This window comes from Drosophila ananassae, chromosome XL, assembly GCF_017639315.1.
Source record: "Drosophila ananassae strain 14024-0371.13 chromosome XL, ASM1763931v2, whole genome shotgun sequence".
Classification (NCBI taxonomy): domain Eukaryota; kingdom Metazoa; phylum Arthropoda; class Insecta; order Diptera; family Drosophilidae; genus Drosophila; species Drosophila ananassae.
This window is the reverse complement of record NC_057931.1, coordinates 1932676-1952626: the sequence shown is the minus strand read 5'-3', so window position 1 is coordinate 1952626 and position 19951 is coordinate 1932676. Positions and strand designations below refer to the sequence as shown.

Sequence of the window (19951 nt, the reverse complement as noted above, 5' to 3'; positions counted from 1 at the left end):
GAAAATAAGTCCGCCCAAGTGTAAATCCTTAAAAGTCCTCGTCACTGTGGTGCTCCGTTTTGTTAGCTGTTTTCGGACGCAGCGGCAGTTCCCCGGTTAATTTCGAAATGCTGATGTCATCGATAGAGTTTAGGTCAACTGGATCAAGGATGAAAAGGATTAAATAACGCTCAAACTACAAATAGCACTGGCGGTCTCACAATCATCGTCCCCGGCACCCAGGGCCATGCCTGTCATTCCGCTGATTCCACTGATGCCACTGATCCCACTCAGCCCGCTCATGCCCATGATTTCGCCCACATCCAGCTCGCTGTCCGAGCTACCGAAGCTGCTGTCATCGTCCCGGGAATCGAGCATACTGCTGCCGGGACCGTTCCGCCCATTTCGAGTGGCGCCGCTCGCTCCAGCTCCTTCTCCAGGATCTCCTGCAGCCGCTACTCCAGCTCTGCCTCGCCGGGTACCTCTATCGCCTCTGCCTCCATCGGCGCCGCCTCCTGAAGGGAAAAGTAAACTTCGTGAATAGCTTCAACTTAAGCAAGCAACAGCAACACCTACCTCCTGTGGCGCCTTTCCGGCTTCTTCCAGTAGTGGGCCTCATCCTGGAGGTGGCCGTGCCAGGCCTCTTACTCTGCCCGGGGTTTAGGCCATTCTGCTGGAGTAGCTTATCCTCATCGCGTATGTCCGGTATCTCGGAGTCCAGGCCGAAAACACTGCGGCCATTTACAACCATTTCGAGACCCGGGTTCGAAATGCCTTCGCCAGCATTCTCGCCGTCGTCATCATCGTCCAGGTCATCGTCGTCGTCATCGTCTTCGATGAGCCCTTCTGGGATGAAGGGCATGGAATTTTCGGCTGTCTTTTGCAAAACAGGAGAGGCAATGGGCGTGGCCCTTTTCGTACGGGACTCAAGCTGAAATCGCAGAGCATCACGGACGTGGAGGCGCAGAAAGTAGCGCTGGAACAACTGCTGCAGCTCCTTCTCACAGTCCTCAAACTCCGCCATGTGAGCAGGACGGATCCGATGCAATGCCTCCAGTCGTTGGCGAGTCCTCTCCAACTCAGCCTTTCGGCGCTGCAGTTTGGATCCCAGGGCATTCAACTCCACTCGTGTGGCTTCCAATTGGGCTTTGCTAGACTGCAACCGGAGCTGATTTGATTGAATGGCATTTTTTAGAGTTCGCTCCACGCTCAGGAGCTCCAAAGGACGTTGAGCCTGCGCCGTCCTGGCCTCCTTATTGAGCAGCTCCTTGGAGAGCAGATCATAGAGCGTAGCTCCCCGCTGGGTTAAGTCAGTGGCTAGTTCTCTAGCCTTACGCAGATCCTCCATTTTATCGCCAATATCCACGGGATTCAGGCTCCGGTACTGATCCCTTTGTTCCTCATCCTCGTGGTCAGTTTCGGTTTGGCCGCCTGGAGCTGTCAGGAGTCGGGTTATCTTCTGCAGCTCAGCGGCAGTCACCGAAGCTGCAGCATAGAGTTTCCGGGGGTTTAGGCGAATGGCCGCCTTGGTGACGAAAAACTCGGTTGCAGAACGCACTAGCAACACCCTGTGCTCCTCAGACTCCACGCCCCCGGGCAGGGAGGCACCTGGCTCCATTAGACCCGCCAGCCATTGCAGCAGTTCGGCCACAATGTGGAAGCTGGCCAGGCTGCCATGGGGACTGGCCAATGCCTGGAGTGGGAAAACCCTAGGGAACCCCAACAGCTTTAGCTGCTCTCCGAGATCTGCCCAATACAAATCAAGGATTTTGATAATCTCATATTTATAAAGGCGGTTAGGCAAACTCACCTCGCACATCCTTGAAAGACATTCCAGTTTCTGTCCTGTTCCTGTTCCGCTTCACCTGGTTTAGCTGCGCCGGCTGCAGTGGCCAATGGCATTTTCCATGCCAACATTTGTTGTGGCCCTTTTCGGCAGTGTTTGGGCCACTGGTGTCCAATTTGAAGGTTGCCAGGCAACGCACGACACTGACAAAAACAAACTGTTTTCGAATTCAGTAAATTTTTTAAAGAGTTAGAAACTACTTTTATTTTTTCAGTACAGCAGTCAGTCAGTAAGAGAAGCATAAAGAGCTACAAAAATCAGGCGCTTATTGAATAAATCTAGCTTGAAAAATTTTAGTTTTAATGTTTTTTTAAAAAGAAAATTAATTCAAACATTTTTTAGCCCACAATAATTAAAAGCCTTTGCATATAAAATATCGCTGTTAAATATACTGTTTTTATTTGTATGTTAATTTACATTTCAAAAAAATCGCTCGAGAATCGAAAAACACCCAAAATTCATGTAACTAGCACCTGAAGTACCAGGCGAACAGGAAGCGGAAGTAGGTGGATGTAGAAAATTTCTTACAGTGCGCCCCTGTGAACCCAAAAAATACTGCAATAACAACGCTATACTATATATATAAATACTACGCTACGTCGAGAAGGCGTTATTTTGTATTTTCAAATTTGTCGATGACAATAACTGTTAGAAAAAGCCCGCTATATTGAAACTTTCAAATCGACCACCTTCAGTTTTCTGTTCGCCTGCTATTGCGGGTGTTGTTTACATGGATTTTGGGCGTTTATCGACGCTTCCAGCCATAGATCAAGTAGCGTTTGATGTTCCAATGCTTTTTGATAAATTTGGTAAATATTTTGCGGCGATTAAAGAAAATTCTACAATTTTCATTTGGTAAACATCTAATCTATGTTTCAAAGTAAATAAACAATATTGCATTCCCGTTTTGAAACACAGAATCCCCTGGAACCTACATACGTGCATATTTACCACACAATGATAATTTTTGAATACTGTTTTCTGGAAATTAAGGAGGCCTTGCTAATTTTAGTTTGACAGATTTGGATTGTTCAATTTTCACTATTCACCTACCTATTGAAGGAAGAAGTAAGATCCGGATCAAATCGAGGAAAATTCCTATTTCTGCACAAAAAACTCAATCAAAAGCTATGGCTCCACGTAAGCGTATCTCTAAAATTGCCCCGCGCGTTATGGCGCCTTCGGAGAAAAAAGAAAATTTTCGCAGCGTCGCCACACAAACTGACATTGTTGGACGTGTGCCGCTGGGCGGCCAACGCAAGCGTATGAAGATGTCCCCGGGATCCAAGCAGCTCTTCGATTCGCATGTGATTCCGGCCGTGAACTCGGCGGTTGCTGGTTCAGCTGTTCCTCCATTCCCAATCTCTGTGATCATTACTACTCCGGCTTTGGCCGCCACTATTCCGTGCGAAAACGAGAAGATGTGTCAAACCGAGGCCCCGGGCTCCGTAGATATAATGGATGGCAGAGTTATTGTCGCACGCGCTGGTTTTGGGGGCAGGATAGGCCATCTGAAGACAATTATGGTGCAACGCCGTGCCGAGGCTATTGGTTGGGACCGTCAGCGCGTGGCCACTTTGATCAAGACCATCAACGCTGATCCGCCGCCGCGCTGGCATGCGGCTTCCCAGATGTGGCTCGAGGTGGACAAGCTAGAGGAGCGTATTGAGGCATACGAAGCCCACGAGAAACTACTTAACGAGGTCCAGGAGAACTCGTCCCCTGGAGAATCTGAACCTGCTGCCTAAAGCTCTACCTCAGTATTTGATTTATATTATAGTCATTAGTCAGTATCAGTAAGCTATTACTCAGTATTCAGTTAGCCATAATACTCATTACTTTACATGTGTCAATTTGTGTTGTGCCAAAACTAGTTACCTACCATTAAATATGAAAAGGATGCATTCAAGAATTCTTTCTTACATTACATGCTTTACGTTAAGAACGGTCGATTTTAAAATTTCAATGTGTCTGCCAATTTTTAAATTTCCCGCGTCGCTAGAGAGGAGCCAAATAAGGTTGCCACTAAGTCGATAACGATAACTTAATAGTTGTACAACTCTGGTGGCCAGCTGTTTACTCTTACATATAGGTGGGTGTATGTTCGTGTAGATTTATTCATAGCCCCAAAAAGAAAAACGCAAGTTTCGGGGATGCAAGATACAATTTTATATAAGGTCTAGCGTGTTTGCACACAAGTCATATTCACATTGGAGCTACGTCGAGCGTTCTGTCACCAAGCCCCCCAGCCCCGCAAACGGCATAGAGGAAGAGTGTGTATGTGCGTGCTCTGCTGCCTGTGTATGTGTGTGTGGTGTAGGTGTGCGTGAATGAAAAACCAGCAACTGTGAAAATATAACCAAAAATAAGGTCCACTAGATTCCGCCTTTCCCAGAAAACAAAGCAGGCGGGTCTTCTTCTAACTAACAGAAGCATCAGCAGTTAAATCGGTAGGCGGTAAGCAATTAGCACTCCCCGCTCCCAGTTCTCCACAATTCAAAATACACCCACATTTTTGGAACCTTTCGATTCTTGCAGTTCCAGGCCAGGATGGCGGATGCCCAGGCAGCGGCCCCAGCAGCTTTGACGGCCAGTAAGAAAAAGTTCAAAAACAAAAAGAAGACGGATAAACTGGAAAAGTCTTTGGAGCCACAACCGTCCAGCAATGGGCATGCCCCGGGGGCAGGATCGGAACCGGAGCTGAATGGTCTGCTTCAGCAATTGCATTTGTGCAATGGCCACAGCAGCGGCGCCGTAAAGGAGCAGCCTCAGCAGGAGGCTACAGATGATGAGGCGGCCACGCCCCTAACCGTCTTGAACGGTCATCACAGCAACAATAATCACATACGATGCAGCAGCAGCATAAAAAGCAGTTCCCACAATAACAACGTGGATAGCAGCAACAACAACAGCAAGAGGAGAGATCATCTCCAGCAGCAGGAGAGGCCAATCACCGCCACGAGCAAAACCACTGCCAACACGCAAACCACCACGACCACAGCAACAGCTACAAAGACAACAGCGGCAGAGGCAGCTACAATGGAGACGACGGGGAGTAGTCAAGCTAAGGAGCCGGTGGAACACCTGCCCTCCACTTCAGCAGAGGCTGTTGCCATACCGGCGGAGCCCCAGCAGCCAGAACCTGCCATTTCAGCCGACGAGATTGTGTACAAAGAGTACGAGGCGGAGCACCAAATGCATGTGAGTTACCATTTTCGATATACAGTCAACTTAAACAACCTAACTTAACTCCCATTTAACGCAGGACATCATGCGACTCATTCAGGCAGAGTTATCCGAGCCCTACTCTATATACACGTATCGCTATTTTATCTATAACTGGCCAAAGCTCTGCTTCCTTGCGTCGCACGACAATCAGTACGTGGGCGCCATCGTGTGCAAGCTGGACATGCACATGAATGTACGGCGCGGTTATATTGCCATGTTGGCCGTGCGTAAGGAGTATCGCAAGCTCAAAATTGGCACCACACTGGTCACCAAGGCTATAGAGGTGTGTACATATCAGTCCGGTATACATATTTTACCATAATTTTGTCTATTACTCATTCAGGCCATGCTGGCGGACAACGCGGACGAGGTGGTGCTGGAAACGGAAATGCGAAATGAGCCTGCATTGCGGTTATACGAAAATCTGGGCTTTGTGAGGGACAAACGACTGTTTCGGTACTATCTCAACGGAGTTGATGCACTGCGGTTAAAACTCTGGTTTAGATGAGTGCCGCTGGCGGCTGCCGTCGAAATTGTTGTCTAAGTAGCCGCCGGTCCACATGGCATGCTCTGCGCTCCGGAGAACCGTTCGTCCTTGCAAGCTGGCAGCTTTATGCAGAGCGGCGACCCCTCGACTTTTTTGTACCTATTTAATGAGAAGCATCGTAGTATCAGATTTTTTTTCCTTCTACCTACCACCTATCATCCCTCTCCCCTGCTGGGCGTCAGCCTTGCGACTGCCCTGTCTTTTTGTCCCAATTGTAAATTTTTTTTATGTAGCAGAAGCAGCAGATCAGCCACAAAACGAACCCGACCCAGAATTTTATTAATTATACAAAAGGCAATTTTACATGCAATACGTGATTTACCATGCATAAATTAAACTCCAAATTCGTAATCGTGCAATTAGTTATGTACATTCAAACAAACTTAAAAGCAAAAGGCAGTAACACACAAACTATTAACCGTAGAATCAAATTTTGTAAAAAGATTGAACAAGGAAGTGGAGCAGGCTATTGGAAATTCTAATAAACTATGCCGAATAATGTTTATCGGTTTTTGCAAAAAAAAAAAACGAAATTGGATCAAAGAGCAAAGAACAGAATAACACTCGACTCGTACACAAAAGCATATTGTAGCGATATATATACAATACATACATTACACCTGTTTAGGTTAAATAGTGATCCGAGGATAGCGACAAGGATATGCCTAATCGCCGATTAACATTAAAAAAAATGCAATAAAACCTAAAAAAAATAACATTAATATGTATATAGCTTTTTTGTATCTGAAGGACCTCACTATTCCTATTATTATTTTTTGTTGACGCCAGTGGATGGGAATTTGTTTCAGACATCCCCTTACATAGTCTGTTGATAAATGGCCAAGATGGGAGCTTGCCAATAAGCGCGTTTTTAAGCAATTTGCAGCGGGTTTTGGCCGCCAAGGCGTTTCTTTCCAAGCTCATATCTCGGCTATTTCTTAACGGATGTTGAAAAGGAATTTTGTAACCAGGACGTTATTATCCTTCGGTCTTCATCAACAAATTTTCTGACGACCTTCTGCTGGTTTCTGTTGGCCTGGTGCTTCAGATTTTCTGCCATACGATTTTCGAGAAATTTGCGCCGCGTTTTGGCCGCCAAGGCTGAACTTTCGGAGCGCATATCTTGGCCATTTCTTAACGGATTGTGGGAAAGGATATCATTTCGCAATCAGGACATCGATATCCTTCGAACTGCATCCGAGGATTTTTAAAATCGGGCAAAAAAAATTCGACCAGATTTTTCGCGATTTTGACAAGGGGTACATCAGGATTTTTTGCAAAAATCGGCGAAAATTTTATTGTCCGATTTTAAACAACTTTTGATGCAGATCGAAGGATAATGATGTCCTGGTTACAAAATGATGTCCCTTTCCAAAATCCGTTGAGAAATAGCCGAGATATGAGCTTGGAAAAAAGCGCCTTGGCGGCCGCAAATTTCTTAGAAATCGTATGGCAGAAAATCTGAAGCACCAGGCCAACAGAAACCAGCAGAAGGTGGACGAAACCAAGCAGTACAAGCAGTGCAGTGACGTCAGAGCAAATATTATTTTCTGATCATAAGGGGGGAGCGGGACAAACAGATCTGAATATATAACGGCCAAGCCTTGCCTCCCTTTTCACCTAATGCAATGGAGATCCAACTTAGACTTCATGGGGGGGAATGGGACAATGCACTAAGAGGGAGACAGGTAGACAAATGGGGCTCTCTTGGGGATGGCAGTACTGAGTGTCTTGGAGCCACGGTACTCACGACATCTCGGCACGCAGTAACATTCCCCATACAAAACAATGAATTTTCGCTCACGATGGCCCCAAATCGTGACACGCGCAGAAAAACAACGTGTGTCGTTTTAACTTTGTCATCATTAAGTGAATATTACCGTTCTGGACTGGAAATTGCGATGCAGGGATTGGCGAACTGTCGGCCATCATGGATTTTGGTACCGTTTTTTTACAATTTATGAGAGAATACTTAGATTTAACCCTTCACCTGTCTTTAACATTGTTCAATCTTTATTTTATGTTATGTATATGTACCTAGAAGAAAAAACAATCCATCAATGAAACAGAACGAGTGAAAAATGCTGAAACTATAAAAAGGAAGCAGTATTATGCTTTTTTATTGCCGTATTAATAAGGCTTTGCTTGCGAAAATGTTCTTAGAACGTTAAACCCTTGGGGCCAGTGAAGGGATAATCGAGACAAATTTCTGGCGAAGTGAGGGTGAGGGGATGGTGGAAATCCACCTTCTGCTGATTTCTGTTTGCCTGGTACTTCAGATTTTCTGCCATACGAATTTCGAGCAATTGGCAAAACTTTTTGGGCGGCGCAATATCGCCACTTTTCAAGTCCATATTTTAGCCATTTAGAAATTGATTTAAATGTTTTAAAAAATACAATTAAATACTATAGTATTTATATTTAACAAAAATATATAATTTCATAATTAAAAACTTCCCAATTACCCTTTTTTAAGCCATTTCTTAAACGCCTCTTCATCAAATCTAGAAAAAATTTTCCTCGATTTCAGTGAATTTTGCCCGTGGCCAGATTTGAAGTACCAGGCGAACAGAAGCCAGCTGAAGGTCGCCAAGAAAAAGCAGTTCAAGCAGTTCTATGCAATTTTTTCTCATTTCGCCATGTGTGGGAAAGGGAGGAAGGCAGCTATGGTGGCACCTTACCTCCCCATTGCACCTTATGGGATGGGGATCACAGTATCATACTCTATGGGGGAGAACGAGATAATGCGATCGAGCGGGACAGGTAGATAAATTAAGCAACTTTAGTGATGGGGGAGCAGGAGTGATTTGGCAAGACATTTGGCACGCCATTCCGGCACGATGCGCCATTCCCCATGCGATCCAATGCATTTTTACTCACGCGAGCCCCAAATCGTGACACGCGCAAAAAAACAACGTGTGTCGTTTTGACTTTACCATCATTAAGTGAATATTACCGTTCTGGACTGGAAGTTGGGATGCAGGGATTGGGGAACAGTCGGCCATCATGGATTTTAGTACCGTTTTATTCAATTTTAAGCAACTGTAAGTTGAAAGATCTATCGCATTAGGGGAAAAGGGACGCAAAATACCGCCATGAACTAGCTTTATCTCCCTCTCACAGTGCAGAGAAATCTGTGCACTGCTTGCTTTGACGTCACTCGGCGACCTTCTGCTGGTTTCTGTTGGCCTGGTGCTTCAAATTTTCTGCCATACGATTTCTAAGAAATTTGCGGCCGCCAAGGCGCTTTTGTCCAAGCTCATATCTCGGCCATTTCTTAACGGATTTTGGAAAGGGATGTCATTTTGTAACCAGGACATCATTATCCTTCGATCTGCATCAAAAGTTGTTTAAAATCGGACAATAAAATTTTCGCCGATTTTTGCAAAAAATCCTGATGTACCCCTTGTCAAAATCGCGAAAATCGGGTCGATTTTTTTTTGCCCGATTTTCACAATCCTGGGATGCAGTTCGAGGGATATCGGAGCCCTGATCGCAAAATGACATCCCTTTTCCAAATCCGTCCAGAAATAGCCAAGATATGCGCTCCGAAAGTTCAGCCTTGGCGGCCGAAACGCCGGCCGCCGCTTGGGCATCTTGCCAAGCTCATATCTTGGCCATTTCCCAACCGATCTTGAAAAAGGAAGCCATTTTGGAATCAGGATCTCAATGTCCTTCGATCTGCATCTAAAGTTTTTCAAAATCGGACAATAAAATTTTCGCCGATTTTCGCAAAAAATCCTGATGGTACCCCTTGCAAAAATTTCAAAAATAGGTCGATTTTTTTTGTTCGATTTTTGAAATGTTGGGATGCAGTTGAAAGGATATTGAAGTCGTGATTCCAAAACGGTAACTGGATTCCCAATCGGCCAAGGAAATGCGGAGATATTTGCTAAAAACTTCATCAAAAATGTACATTATTGCCAATCGAATTCCTTCGTCTGAGGATCAGCGTTTCTTGTCCTTTTTTTTTTTCGAATTTTGCGTCTTTTTGGGTCTGAATTAATAAGACTGTTGTATTGCACAACATTTTGGCCAATTCGCAACCGATGTTGGCTACAATTGGGCTATGTGGTACCTGAAAGTATTCTCCCAAATAAGACACACACATTATTGTTTTACATTATTTTTTTTTTATGTAATTTGTATAGAATTTTTAATTTAAAAAAAGGTCGTGTCTGTAAGAACCGATCGTGTTTCTTTCCACCTCTGCTATTCACCGCGGTTGTCCTTCTACCTTAACGTGGCGCAATTTATTTTGTTCATGATATTCTGCTTATCCTCTGATGCATTTCTCATATCTAGGAGACACCTTCCGCAATCCTGTTGAAGTGAGGAATTCAATATTAGGTTTAGTAATTCTATGATTTATAGCAGTGGTTCCCAAACTCTTTTCTCTCATAGACCCCTTTCCAAAACTTTGCTGGATCCGGTGGACCCCCTGCAGCTAAATAACTCAATTTAATAATCAATTTTCGTAATCAACGACGAATTGTTACACCCAACGTAGACCCCCGTTGAGTCTTCCATGGACCCCTAGGGGTCCACCTGGACCACTTTGGGAACCACTGATTTATAGTTATTTATAATTGTCCTTCGCTAGAGACGGGAACTTCAAATTCTGGTTAGCTTATCGATATTTTTAGATTGCCGAGTTAGAGGTGGGAAATTCAAAACATTCAATGGTGGTGAGAAATTTAAAAACTGGTCCAATCATCGATGATTTCAGATCACCTTGTTAGTGGTGGTAAATTCAAAATAATTTACTAGAGGTGAGAAATTTAAAAACAGATTCGTTAATCGATTGTTTAGTTCACTTAGAGGTGGGAAAATCAAAATAATTTACAAGTGGTGGGAATCTTCGGAACCGTCCAGCTTATCGGTATTTTTAGTTCCCGTCGTTAGAGGTGGGAAATTCAAAACCTTTTGCTAGAGGTGGATATTTTAAAATACTTCTATATAATCGACATTTAGAAAAATCGTTCGCCTTGCGAAATAGGAAACTCGAAATTCAGGATCAGTATGTTGATGCTTAATCCGTTTTATAAATTAAAGCTTAATATTTATAAATTAAAAATTATTTAGCTTGGTTTAATATAAAATATGTGGTTTACGGGGAGGATAAAATTCCATGATCCGCCAAGTATTAGACATACATTAGACAATAATTGATACCCAGTTCTTTAAGTTTTTTATTGGTTCAAATTATGAACTTTTGATGCACGTTTTAGTGAATTTTTTCACTGTTTCGCAACGGATTCCAAAACGGAATACCATTTATGAATCAGAACACTAATCGCCATCGAACTGCATCAAAAGATCGGACATATCAAAAAAATAAATTTGGGCCACTTTTTGGCCAAAATCATGATGATACCTTTGAAAAATTTCGAAAAATGGGTCATAATTTTCATTGGCAGATTTTGATTGGGAATGATTCTGCTCGGAGTTCTAAGATTGGGAAGGTATAACATTTGATGATGTGTCAAGTATTAGCCGAGTTATGAACATTCGTTTTATTAGATCTTTTAGATATTTCACTATCTTTAGATATGTCACTTTTTCAAGGGTACGGGTACATTTTGAAAAAATTCGACCAATTTTAAAATGTCTCTTGAATAAATCATATATGAGTATCGTAGGAAATTATTGGTCCACAGCGCAAAATGAAAAGTATATTTGAATAGTACATATTTGGCTTTATTACCATATAAAAACATGTTTCAATGACTATCTTGCTTATTTATTACCTATAAAATCATAAAACCAACTTCAGATTCCAACAGAAAGTTAAATTTAAGTTGCACTTCTGGACATCCGAAAATTTTGGTTTATTCGTCATAGAAACATGATGGAAATACTCAACATGGGCGTGATAAAGGCTTAGACTTATGTATCTAACATTATGAACAACATTTATGTCGGGACAAGCCCCTATTATATACACCAGGCAGGAATTGTACCCTCTATCACCTGCTACTCCGCCGACTGTTTTTGGTCGGAGTCGATGACCCTCGGATTTGCTTTAGTTCCGTTCGCGTGGCAGTCTTGATGCCCTGCACCTGCTGCCGTACCGATACGCTCTTGTAGGTAATGGGGGAACTGGTGGATGCGGTGGAGTTACTGGTGGGTGTGCTGGAGCGTACGTTTGGAGTCTGCGGCGTCGAGGGGCTGGGTGTCAGTTCCTTTTGCTCGAAAAGATCACTCACTTCTACCATGCGCGGCTTAAAGAACATGTTAGGCCTTATCAGTGGCTTCTCTGGATGCTTGAACAGATTTAGCAGACCCCAAGAGTGTTCCTGTCGTTCGCCCTCGCTCACAGGCAGGGCCACGTTTTCCACTTCGGACTCCAGCACCCAAGCCGCGTTCCTCACTTCGATGCGCAGTCGCTCACACTCTTCCATGCTCACGTTCTTGCTCACGTTCAGCAGCTGTTCCAGTGGGTTAACAATGTACATGGCCGAGTGGTCTGGCTTTGACAGCGCCCGACCCTCGTTCAACGAAATCGCCCTGTTGTGAAAGTCAAACTGCGAGTAGAACTCGAAGAACTGCAGCAGGAGTTCACTCAAGGAGCTCTGATTGCGACTCCGGAACCCCAGCCGATCCATATCTCGAGCAAAGGTGCAGTTGATTCCGTCTTCTGTGACCCGTGAGTCGCCCGGTTCCGCCGCCTTGGCTAGGGCTCCAATGGTGGGCAGAATGGGTTGCCGCAACTGCTGCAGAAAGAACATGACCAGGCAGGTGAGTGAGAAGTTGCTGATCCAACGACCTGGCGAGGGATTCGTTAGTCCGCAGCTTTGTGCCCATCTCCGGATGCTGAAAGTCAGCGGACGCACGCGTGGGTCCACTTCGCCGAACATGTACAGTAGCTCCGACATGTAAAAGCCAGTGCTGCAGAAAGAACAAAAATAGGGAATCCAGTCATAATCTAGGTTCGAAAACATGTAAACATAAAGATGCAAAGCCCCCAACCCTTTATCTAGTGTGGGAAACTGACCCCTACCACTAGGCCGGATATGATGATGAGTGCAGCCCGGTGGGAGTGAATCATGGTCATCGGCATGCCAACGTCGTGAGAGGCACCTGAATCACCTGCCCCAGAGAGCTGTTACAAGGCATTTGGCAATCGGCACTTGCCGCCGCCCTCGCTATCTAATCTAATCGAGCTGCAGAGCTTTCTTATCTGTGGCTCTGGCCCGCTCTCTGGCCTGAATGTTGTCACCCATTTATCGGGCTGGGTCACAACGATTTCTACGAAGGAAGCCAACGGATCTCTGGTTCTGACTCCGGTTCCGTGACTACACAACTATATTTTTTTCTGGTGATCCGAGCGAAACGAAAACAATACGAGGTGAAGATCTGAAAGAAACGCTGGGCAGAGGCCATGGTTAATTTTTTTGCGAGTGAAAAGATGTGAAAAACCTGTGTTGACGTTTTCATTCCACTAAGGAACTTTGGAAACAAAACAAACAATACTAATATCCTTTGAAAGGAGGTTTGTCCTGCCCAGAAAGTATTCCCTGTCCAAGTTTTCCCCATTTAAACCACTGTGTGTTGCAACTTGGCATTCGTGTTGGTATTAATCATCTAGTGCGTGCTGATAAGGCTATTTGCTAAACACACTGTTCCCCGATAAGGCCAAAAGCGATACTATGACGAAGGGGCAGGTAGAGCAGGTGGAAGCCAGGGGCCCACAATAAAGCCAACAAAATGATTAATAAACGCGGCTAGGGCAGGGCAAGTGGTTCTCGCGGATGACTCAAGACAAAATTGAAAAAACAGGCATTGAACCTGATGCAAGTAAATTGGTTTTGAGGTCCTCATCACATCCTCTTTCTATTTTAGACATGGGCATCGGCTACGGAGCCTCCGACGAGCAGCTGGAGAAGCAAATCGGCTGCGTCAAGTACACCCTGTTCTGCTTCAACATCGTGGCCTGGATTATATCCACTGCGCTGTTCGCCCTGACCGTCTGGCTGAGGGCCGAGCCCGGCTTCAACGACTGGCTCAAGATCCTGGAGGCTCAGTCCTTCTACATTGGCGTCTATGTGCTCATCGGCATCAGCATCGTGATGATGGCGGTCAGCTTCCTGGGCTGTCTGAGTGCCTTGATGGAGAACACGTTGGCGCTATTTGTGTTCGTCGGGACCCAGGTGTTCGGTTTTATATCCATTGTGGCCGGATCGGCGGTTCTGATGCAGTTCAGCACCATGCACTCGAGTCTGCAGCCGCTGCTGAATGTTTCCCTACGGAGATTCGTCTCTACTTCCGAGTACACCTACTCAAACTATGTTCTGACCATGATCCAGGAGAACATCGGCTGCTGCGGCGCCTCCGGCCCTTGGGACTACCTGGATCTGCGACAGCCGCTTCCCAGTTCCTGTCGCGACGTCGTCAGTGGTAATGCCTTCTTCAACGGCTGCGTGGACGAGCTGACCTGGTTCTTTGAGGGCAAGACTGGATGGATCGTGGCCCTGGCGATGACCCTGGGTCTGCTGAACGTCATTTGTGCCGTGATGAGCTTCGTTCTGGTCCAGGCAGTCAAGAAGGAGGAGGAGCAGGCCAGCAACTACCGCCGCTAAAGCTCAAATGATAGCCCCAACCCATTCGCATATCCTAGTTAGCTAAGTTATTAGAGTACGACGACAACGAAGACAATCGAAAGACCCTGCGATAGATTTAAGCCTCCAACCAGTTCGAACAATAGGTACAATAAAGATTGCGATCCCTACACAGATTGTGTGTTTTTTTTCATGGGACTCCCTTTATAGCTAGCTTTGGTTTGCCATACTCACAGGTTACTCATGGACAAATCCACCTCCAGATCAAGATGTTCATGATGGTACTTGATAATCGGAACCCGGGCCTGCAGGATGCGCCTCACATGGCAGACGCCGGGCAGGAAAAGGTGCAGCATATCCCCGAAGCACTCCATGTGCCGCTGGGTTTGCGATCGTCCGTTGCTTAGGTTCTCCTTGGTGTGAAAGACTAGTCGCGAAGGCTCGCTGACCGCCAGACCCTTCTGCGAGCCGGTATCGTCGTTGAAGCGCAGAATCAGGTCCAGGTCGCAGCCCATTTTTCCAAAGCCGTTCACGGATGACCCAAACGGCTGAGCCTGGGCAGTGGGGAACATTCCAGAGATGGCCTGCTGCACCTGCAGGGCTGCCAGGAATCTCAGACGAATCCCCAGGTCATTCAAGCGTGTGTGCTTGTGCAACAGCAGGACCTGTTCGTCGATACTCTGAGCACCGCGCACCAAAGCCAGAAGCTGAGACGACTCCATCACCCGGCCACCATCGATAGCGTTCAGCGCCGGCAAGGTACCACTGGGCGCCAGATTTGGAGAACGTTTACTTCCCGCCGGGGGTGCCCGGAACCAAAGGAAAGGTGATCGAACAGGCACTCCACACAGGTCTCCATTGCTTACGCCAGAGTCTATGGCTGCCGCAGCCTCTCCAGAAGTGGAATACTCTAGGAGCACGTAGTGAAGAGCCTCGTCCTGGCGCACGCAGTAATGGTGGGCCCCTAGGATGGATCCAAACCGGCTACAGTAGTTATACAACTCTGGGTATGATTTCTCAGAGCTCACTTGGACTATAATACTCCGCTGGGCCTGCTTCTGCTGGTGACCGATGAACTCCTCGTAGCTGAGCTTACCAGCTGCAGTAGTTAGAAGATTAATTATTAGACGAACAAATCTTGGAACGAAGCTATAACTCACCTGCATTCCGGTTGGCGGAAGCCGCATCGGTGGATCTGTGTTTTACGCAAGAATTTCGCCAGAGCAGCAGGTTTTGGCTGCGGCGCATGAGACAGTTCATGACGGCAGATGGGTTGACTGGATGCAAGTCCTAAAAGATCTTCATGTGTCCAAAATAGAGCTTTGAACCAGTATAACTCTCCTGTGTCCCGGGGCGCAGGTTTTGAGGTTATGTGTATGTTTCAGCTGTCTACCAGGGATGCAGTGCTACTATTTAAACTATATCGGTTCAGAGATCTGCAGAATAACTATATCGTCATAATAAATATATACCCATGGTTACCAACCTTTCAATTATCTCTACATAATCTGTATCGAAGGACTCAGTATTTATCGTTGGAGCCCAAAAGAAAAACTACCCATATGATGGTTTCGCCAGCCCTGTTGGCGCCACATTTGAACATTGCGTTCCAGATAACAACCAATAATAATGATTTACGAAACTATTTATTACACGCTCTTTATTTAATGTGTTACATTAACGTTATTTCATGTGTGGGCTGTCCTGGGGATAGGTTTTTCGTAAAACTAGTTTTAATTAGGCTACATATACGTACAAAAATCGGACTCGCGAGTATATTTTCCAAATATACAACACCTCCTCGATCAACATGCGGTGTATATATCCCGGTATAAGTATACATTGTATATACATTACATTAATATAGGGTAATACAGGATGTTTGGGTGCGGTTATTGCTGATATATGTATGTATGTATGGCTGCTGAGTGAATTTAGGGGAGTACGAATAATATTGTTCATCGGGTGAGGTTAATACAGAGGGTTACAGCTTAAGTTTAAGGTGTGTGTTAGGTGTATTACATTTATTCATTATTAGTTATTAGTTTTTTGTGTTCTGCAACAATTTTATTGGATTACACTTTGTGTGCCGTGTGTGTGTATGTTCTTCTTAAATGCAGAGGCGCCAAATCATCGAGTTTGATTTCTGGTTTCGGTTTTTTGGTTCACTTATTATCTCAGTATCACATGCGTCCCCTCCGAAAGCGGCAGGAAACACCGGAAACATATCCATTTAGCAACAATTTACACGCTTTCTTTGTTAAGAATACGTAGCTTTTGAACTCTTTCTCTCCGCGAACAAGGAACACATTAAAAGCAGCAAAAACATTGGATTACAAATTAAACATAGGTAGTAGTTTGCTCTGAGCTGTGTTTGTGTGCGGTGTGTGCGTGGAAGGCGTTAAAAGCAGTACATTTCCATTTGGTGTGATATGGTTTTAAAAACACTAAACGTTACATTTTGTTCTTATATAAATAAAGATTTAAATTAACATAGATATTGACAGATGTGGCTGCAATGGTTGTGAAGCCCATTGTACTCTTAATAATGGTAAACACCTAATGGACTTACTAAAAATGTACAATTTAAAAACAAAACTCGAACAAGGTAAAACTGGGTTTTGGAATTTTAAAAAATCACGGCTGGATTAGCTTCAGAACATCCTTACAATGTTATACAAAACATACATATCAAATATCTATGTAAAGGATATATGAGTGTGGATTTCCGGTTGTTTTAGTTTTGTTTTGGGTAATTCTTTTAGTTTTTCCGCTGGCTAAAGAAATGCACTCGATTATTGCTTGCCACAGCCACGCCCACAGCTCCTCGTTGCGCCCCGGGCGATCTATCTAGATTTAAGTAGATGTCTGTCTCTAAATATCATCGATGAGGCGACCCTCGATGACTGAAGAGTGGTGGTAATTGGGCCGTGGCCGGAAGTCCTCGTTCTGTTCGTTCAGCTGCGTGGGCGAGAGATCCACACCGGGACACGATGGCGTTACTACGATCTGTTCGTACTCGTGGATACGCTTACTGCACACCAAACGAAACGAGATGGCAATCATAAGAAAGTTCTCATGGCACTCGGGAGCGCGAGAAACAAACTCACCCAAAGCACCGGAATATTATGCTCTTAAGCCAGGAAAAGAAGTTAAACTCGGCCGTTAGGCCAGGCTTCACCGCCGGATTGGCCGTGCCTACATAGAACCACACAATGAACACCACCAGAAAGCAGGTGAGCGCATAGTACCAGTTCACCAGCAGCATGACCAAAAGCTTGGTAAACGCCTTCAGGAAAAGGGAGCATTAAAACCCAACATTGCTTCTAAAATTGAGTGAACTTACTCCAAGCAGCGAAGCCCAGCGGTTGCAGTAGCCGGAGTACCAGTTTTTCGTCTTGGAGTGGATGGGCGGTCGGATGGGAGCAATGGGCTCGGCCTCGTCCTGATTCTGCTCCTGGTCTGGCGCTCCGTCCTGGTCGACGGCTAGAGTCGTGGCGTCGTTGTTGGCCGATGAAGTCGCTGGTTGCGTCGTTCGGCTTGAGGTGCTTGGTCCCTCCCCGCTGAACTCCGACTGGTGTGGTGCCGTCTGGTGGAGTGGCGAGTTCTGGGGACTTTGCAGGTTCTTGTGCCGGACCCGATCGGGAAAGAGCAGGTCGAGGTCATTGCCCGTGTCTGAGACACTTCCGTAACGACGTGTCTCATAGCTGGGGCTTGAGGCCTGGATGCGGAAGCGCTCCTCGCGCTGTTCCTGGATGTCGAAGGTCTGGGCCAGTGCAAAGTAAGCATAGTCGATGCAGGCGTACGTCAGCAGGAAGGGCATCGTCACAATGGGAGCCAGGAAGTTGATGTCTCCGACAATAATGAAGGTTACAGTGACAAGGGCCACAATGGCCATAGCATACAGAGGCACTTTGTTGGGACCACGCTGAAAGCAAGTTTATGAAGATCAGTAAAAACTTATACTAAGACAATAAAGTTTTCACAATAGAGACAGAATACTTACTCCCTTGCCCAGGACATCGATCCCTGGAATAACGCTCTCTTTGGCAATGCTCTGTAGGACACGTGGTGTGCCGTACATCGCGCCCAAGCAGGAGGACATACTCGACACGTAGATTCCAGCTAAGAGAAGGAAGTGAGTGGCCGACACGGAGACGGCGATCATAAAGTTGGTGCGCAGCGTGTCTCGCTGACAAGTCGCACCCAGGAACAGCACAAATACTAGGTACAGGAATGTGCTGGAAAATCGAGGTGTTGAATAAAGATTTTTAGTAGTGGATGTTGCAACTTACGATGTTCCGAAAGCAGCAAGGGTGCCGTTGGGAATGTCCGTGGAAGGAGCCCGCAGATCGCCGCTCATGTTGATGCCAGAAAGAACACCCGTCACGGTGGGGAAGAAGACTCCAAACACACGAAACCAGGAGTACCCGTTCTCGTACATCGGCCACAGGTTAGCGACAAAATTTCCACTTACCCAGCCATCAAATCCATTTTCTGTAATCAGCCGTTTTACAATAACAAAATACGCAAAAATTTGTGGAGACCGCGTTCAACCTACTTTCATTCTGTCCAATAAAGCTGCCCACCATAAAGTCCAGCGCCGATATAAGGAGGATCATAAGCAGAATAAACTGCAGCTTGATCACCCACTTAACGCCGGCCACATTGATGCAGCCAAGCAGAAGGACTGCGGCGGTTGCGAATCCTCTGATGGCCCATTTGCTTTCTCCGAGATTCACAAGACCGGCCATCGACTCACCAAATCCCATCACATTAAGCGCACATCCCACCGCCTGACCGAAGCAGTAGAGCAGTCCGAGGGCGCCACCGAAGCGGGAGCCCAATGTGTGCGCTATTAGGAAGTAAACGCCGCCACTCTCAACGCGACATCGTTCGCAGATGCCAATCGCTGACAGCACGCTAACGAGGGCTATAACAACTGTGCAGAAGATGATTAGCACCGCGTTGAGAATGCCAGCCTGGGCAACAATCCACCCGGAGCGCAAAAATACGATCACACCAAACACGTTGATCAAGCAGGAAGTGAACACACCGTCCCAGGTGCCAAAAAGTACCGGCTGCGAAATGAAAAAGTTGGATCGCCACCTGTTGAGGATGAAGAAGGCGTGGTTAGTGTATCCTTGATAGTAAGGACCACCGTTCTTACTTACCAGGGTTTGTCGCCCTGCTCGCCGGCAAAGATCTCGTTCGCTCCAGATGCATGGTGCCCTCCAGCCGCATAGGTGTACTCGTTTCCGAGATCTACGAAGCCGCCGGTGTTGTTATTGGTCCTTTGGCGAAAGGTGGCCACCGCCACCTCGCCATCATCCTCGTTGCCTAGACCGAATCTCTGCCAGTCGACGGTGCGTCGGCCTCCGGTTCCGTTACCGCTACCGTTACCTTCCGAGGTATTACTCATCTTGGTTCCGCTTTCCCTGCTGATACTCCCGCGCTTCTACCGTTTTGCCGTGTTCTTGTTGTTTTTGGTGTTGAGTTTTTGTTTTTGTTAGTGTTGAACGAGGCGAGTTGGCCTGCTGCGCCTTCGGGTTATCTCTGTATCGACGAATCGAGCGTAATCGCGGCAATTAACTGATTGAAATTGGCTCGATACCCGAGGTTCTATTTCTGGCTAATTTGGAATGAATCCACGCAGGCAGGCGGCTATGATGATGGAATGAGTAGATGCCACTCCACTCTTAGTGGGCAGGTGCCACTGGTGTCGGCTCTGGCTTACTAGCAGCTGGCTGTGGGCCGCATCTTTCGTGTCTGGCTAACGGAGGGTATCTC

General features: G+C 46.1%; 6 protein-coding genes across 9 annotated transcripts; 3 read left to right on the top strand and 3 right to left on the bottom strand.

Moving 5' to 3' along the window:
• Positions 1-2: 2 nt before the first annotated feature.
• On the bottom strand, positions 3-3810 carry LOC6503952 (clusterin-associated protein 1). 2 transcript variants are annotated; one of them, XM_044716825.1, is made up of 5 exons: positions 3749-3810; positions 1790-1968; positions 556-1725; positions 201-494; positions 3-138 (listed from the first exon to the last, which is right to left on the bottom strand). In XM_044716825.1, the coding sequence occupies exons 2-5, from the start codon at positions 1809-1811 to the stop codon at positions 29-31; spliced, it is 1596 nt and encodes a 531-aa protein (XP_044572760.1). In that variant the 5' UTR covers positions 1812-1968; positions 3749-3810; the 3' UTR covers positions 3-28. The 2 variants fall into 2 exon arrangements, with proteins under 2 accessions (XP_044572760.1, XP_001963907.1); XM_001963871.4 differs by lacking the exon at positions 3749-3810 and having other exon boundaries at positions 1790-1982.
• On the top strand, positions 2855-4274 carry LOC6503695. The gene has a single exon (XM_001963870.4). The coding sequence runs from the start codon at positions 2956-2958 to the stop codon at positions 3571-3573; it is 618 nt and encodes a 205-aa protein (XP_001963906.1). The 5' UTR covers positions 2855-2955; the 3' UTR covers positions 3574-4274.
• On the top strand, positions 3823-6161 carry LOC6503696 (N-alpha-acetyltransferase 30A). 3 transcript variants are annotated; one of them, XM_032452581.2, is made up of 4 exons: positions 3823-3917; positions 4364-5026; positions 5091-5336; positions 5397-6161. In XM_032452581.2, exons 2-4 carry the CDS (start codon positions 4376-4378, stop codon positions 5559-5561), a joined length of 1062 nt encoding a protein of 353 aa, XP_032308472.1. In that variant the 5' UTR covers positions 3823-3917; positions 4364-4375; the 3' UTR covers positions 5562-6161. The 3 variants fall into 3 exon arrangements, with proteins under 3 accessions (XP_032308472.1, XP_001963905.1, XP_032308471.1); XM_001963869.4 differs by having other exon boundaries at positions 3871-4275; XM_032452580.2 differs by having other exon boundaries at positions 3871-4282.
• A 5085-nt stretch (positions 6162-11246) lies between these two features.
• On the bottom strand, positions 11247-15563 carry LOC6503951 (poly(A) RNA polymerase, mitochondrial). Its single transcript, XM_001963867.4, has 3 exons — positions 15322-15563; positions 14396-15260; positions 11247-12491 (listed from the first exon to the last, which is right to left on the bottom strand). The coding sequence occupies exons 1-3, from the start codon at positions 15419-15421 to the stop codon at positions 11570-11572; spliced, it is 1887 nt and encodes a 628-aa protein (XP_001963903.2). The 5' UTR covers positions 15422-15563; the 3' UTR covers positions 11247-11569.
• LOC6503698 (tetraspanin-2A) lies at positions 12818-14337 on the top strand. Its single transcript, XM_001963868.4, has 2 exons — positions 12818-12951; positions 13446-14337. The coding sequence occupies exon 2, from the start codon at positions 13448-13450 to the stop codon at positions 14180-14182; it is 735 nt and encodes a 244-aa protein (XP_001963904.1). The 5' UTR covers positions 12818-12951; positions 13446-13447; the 3' UTR covers positions 14183-14337.
• Positions 15564-15803: 240 nt separating the features above from the next.
• Positions 15804-19583, bottom strand: LOC6503949 (solute carrier family 12 member 8). The gene is made up of 7 exons (XM_001963866.4): positions 19336-19583; positions 18723-19270; positions 18457-18658; positions 18168-18402; positions 17508-18089; positions 17272-17450; positions 15804-17195 (listed from the first exon to the last, which is right to left on the bottom strand). Exons 1-7 carry the CDS (start codon positions 19581-19583, stop codon positions 17036-17038), a joined length of 2154 nt encoding a protein of 717 aa, XP_001963902.1. The 3' UTR covers positions 15804-17035.
• Between the last annotated feature and the right edge of the window lie 368 nt (positions 19584-19951).

What these genes read in the sequence shown, in the direction of transcription:
- LOC6503952 (XM_044716825.1), bottom strand. Translation starts at nt 1,811, where the DNA reads ATGTCTTTCAAGGATGTGCGAG. An exon ending in GTCTTTCAAGGATGTGCGAG is followed by an intron (nt 1,726 to 1,789) that starts GTGAGTTTGCCT and finishes TGTATTGGGCAG; the next exon opens with ATCTCGGAGAGCAGCTAAAG. An exon ending in GGGTGCCGGGGACGATGATT is followed by an intron (nt 139 to 200) that starts GTGAGACCGCCA and finishes TCCTTGATCCAG; the next exon opens with TTGACCTAAACTCTATCGAT.
- LOC6503695 (XM_001963870.4), top strand. Translation starts at nt 2,956, where the DNA reads ATGGCTCCACGTAAGCGTATCTCTAAAATTGCCCCGCGCGTTATGGCG.
- LOC6503696 (XM_032452581.2), top strand. Translation starts at nt 4,376, where the DNA reads ATGGCGGATGCCCAGGCAGCGGCCCCAGCAGCTTTGACGGCCAGTAAG. An exon ending in AGGCGGAGCACCAAATGCAT is followed by an intron (nt 5,027 to 5,090) that starts GTGAGTTACCAT and finishes CATTTAACGCAG; the next exon opens with GACATCATGCGACTCATTCA. An exon ending in TGGTCACCAAGGCTATAGAG is followed by an intron (nt 5,337 to 5,396) that starts GTGTGTACATAT and finishes TTACTCATTCAG; the next exon opens with GCCATGCTGGCGGACAACGC.
- LOC6503698 (XM_001963868.4), top strand. Translation starts at nt 13,448, where the DNA reads ATGGGCATCGGCTACGGAGCCTCCGACGAGCAGCTGGAGAAGCAAATC.
- LOC6503951 (XM_001963867.4), bottom strand. Translation starts at nt 15,421, where the DNA reads ATGAACTGTCTCATGCGCCGCAGCCAAAACCTGCTGCTCTGGCGAAAT. An exon ending in TTCCGCCAACCGGAATGCAG is followed by an intron (nt 15,261 to 15,321) that starts GTGAGTTATAGC and finishes TAACTACTGCAG; the next exon opens with CTGGTAAGCTCAGCTACGAG. An exon ending in GATTTGTCCATGAGTAACCT is followed by an intron (nt 12,492 to 14,395) that starts GTGAGTATGGCA and finishes TTCTTTCTGCAG; the next exon opens with CACTGGCTTTTACATGTCGG.
- LOC6503949 (XM_001963866.4), bottom strand. Translation starts at nt 19,583, where the DNA reads ATGAGTAATACCTCGGAAGGTAACGGTAGCGGTAACGGAACCGGAGGC. An exon ending in CTTGCTGCTTTCGGAACATC is followed by an intron (nt 18,403 to 18,456) that starts GTAAGTTGCAAC and finishes TCGATTTTCCAG; the next exon opens with CACATTCCTGTACCTAGTAT. An exon ending in ATAATATTCCGGTGCTTTGG is followed by an intron (nt 17,196 to 17,271) that starts GTGAGTTTGTTT and finishes TTTGGTGTGCAG; the next exon opens with TAAGCGTATCCACGAGTACG.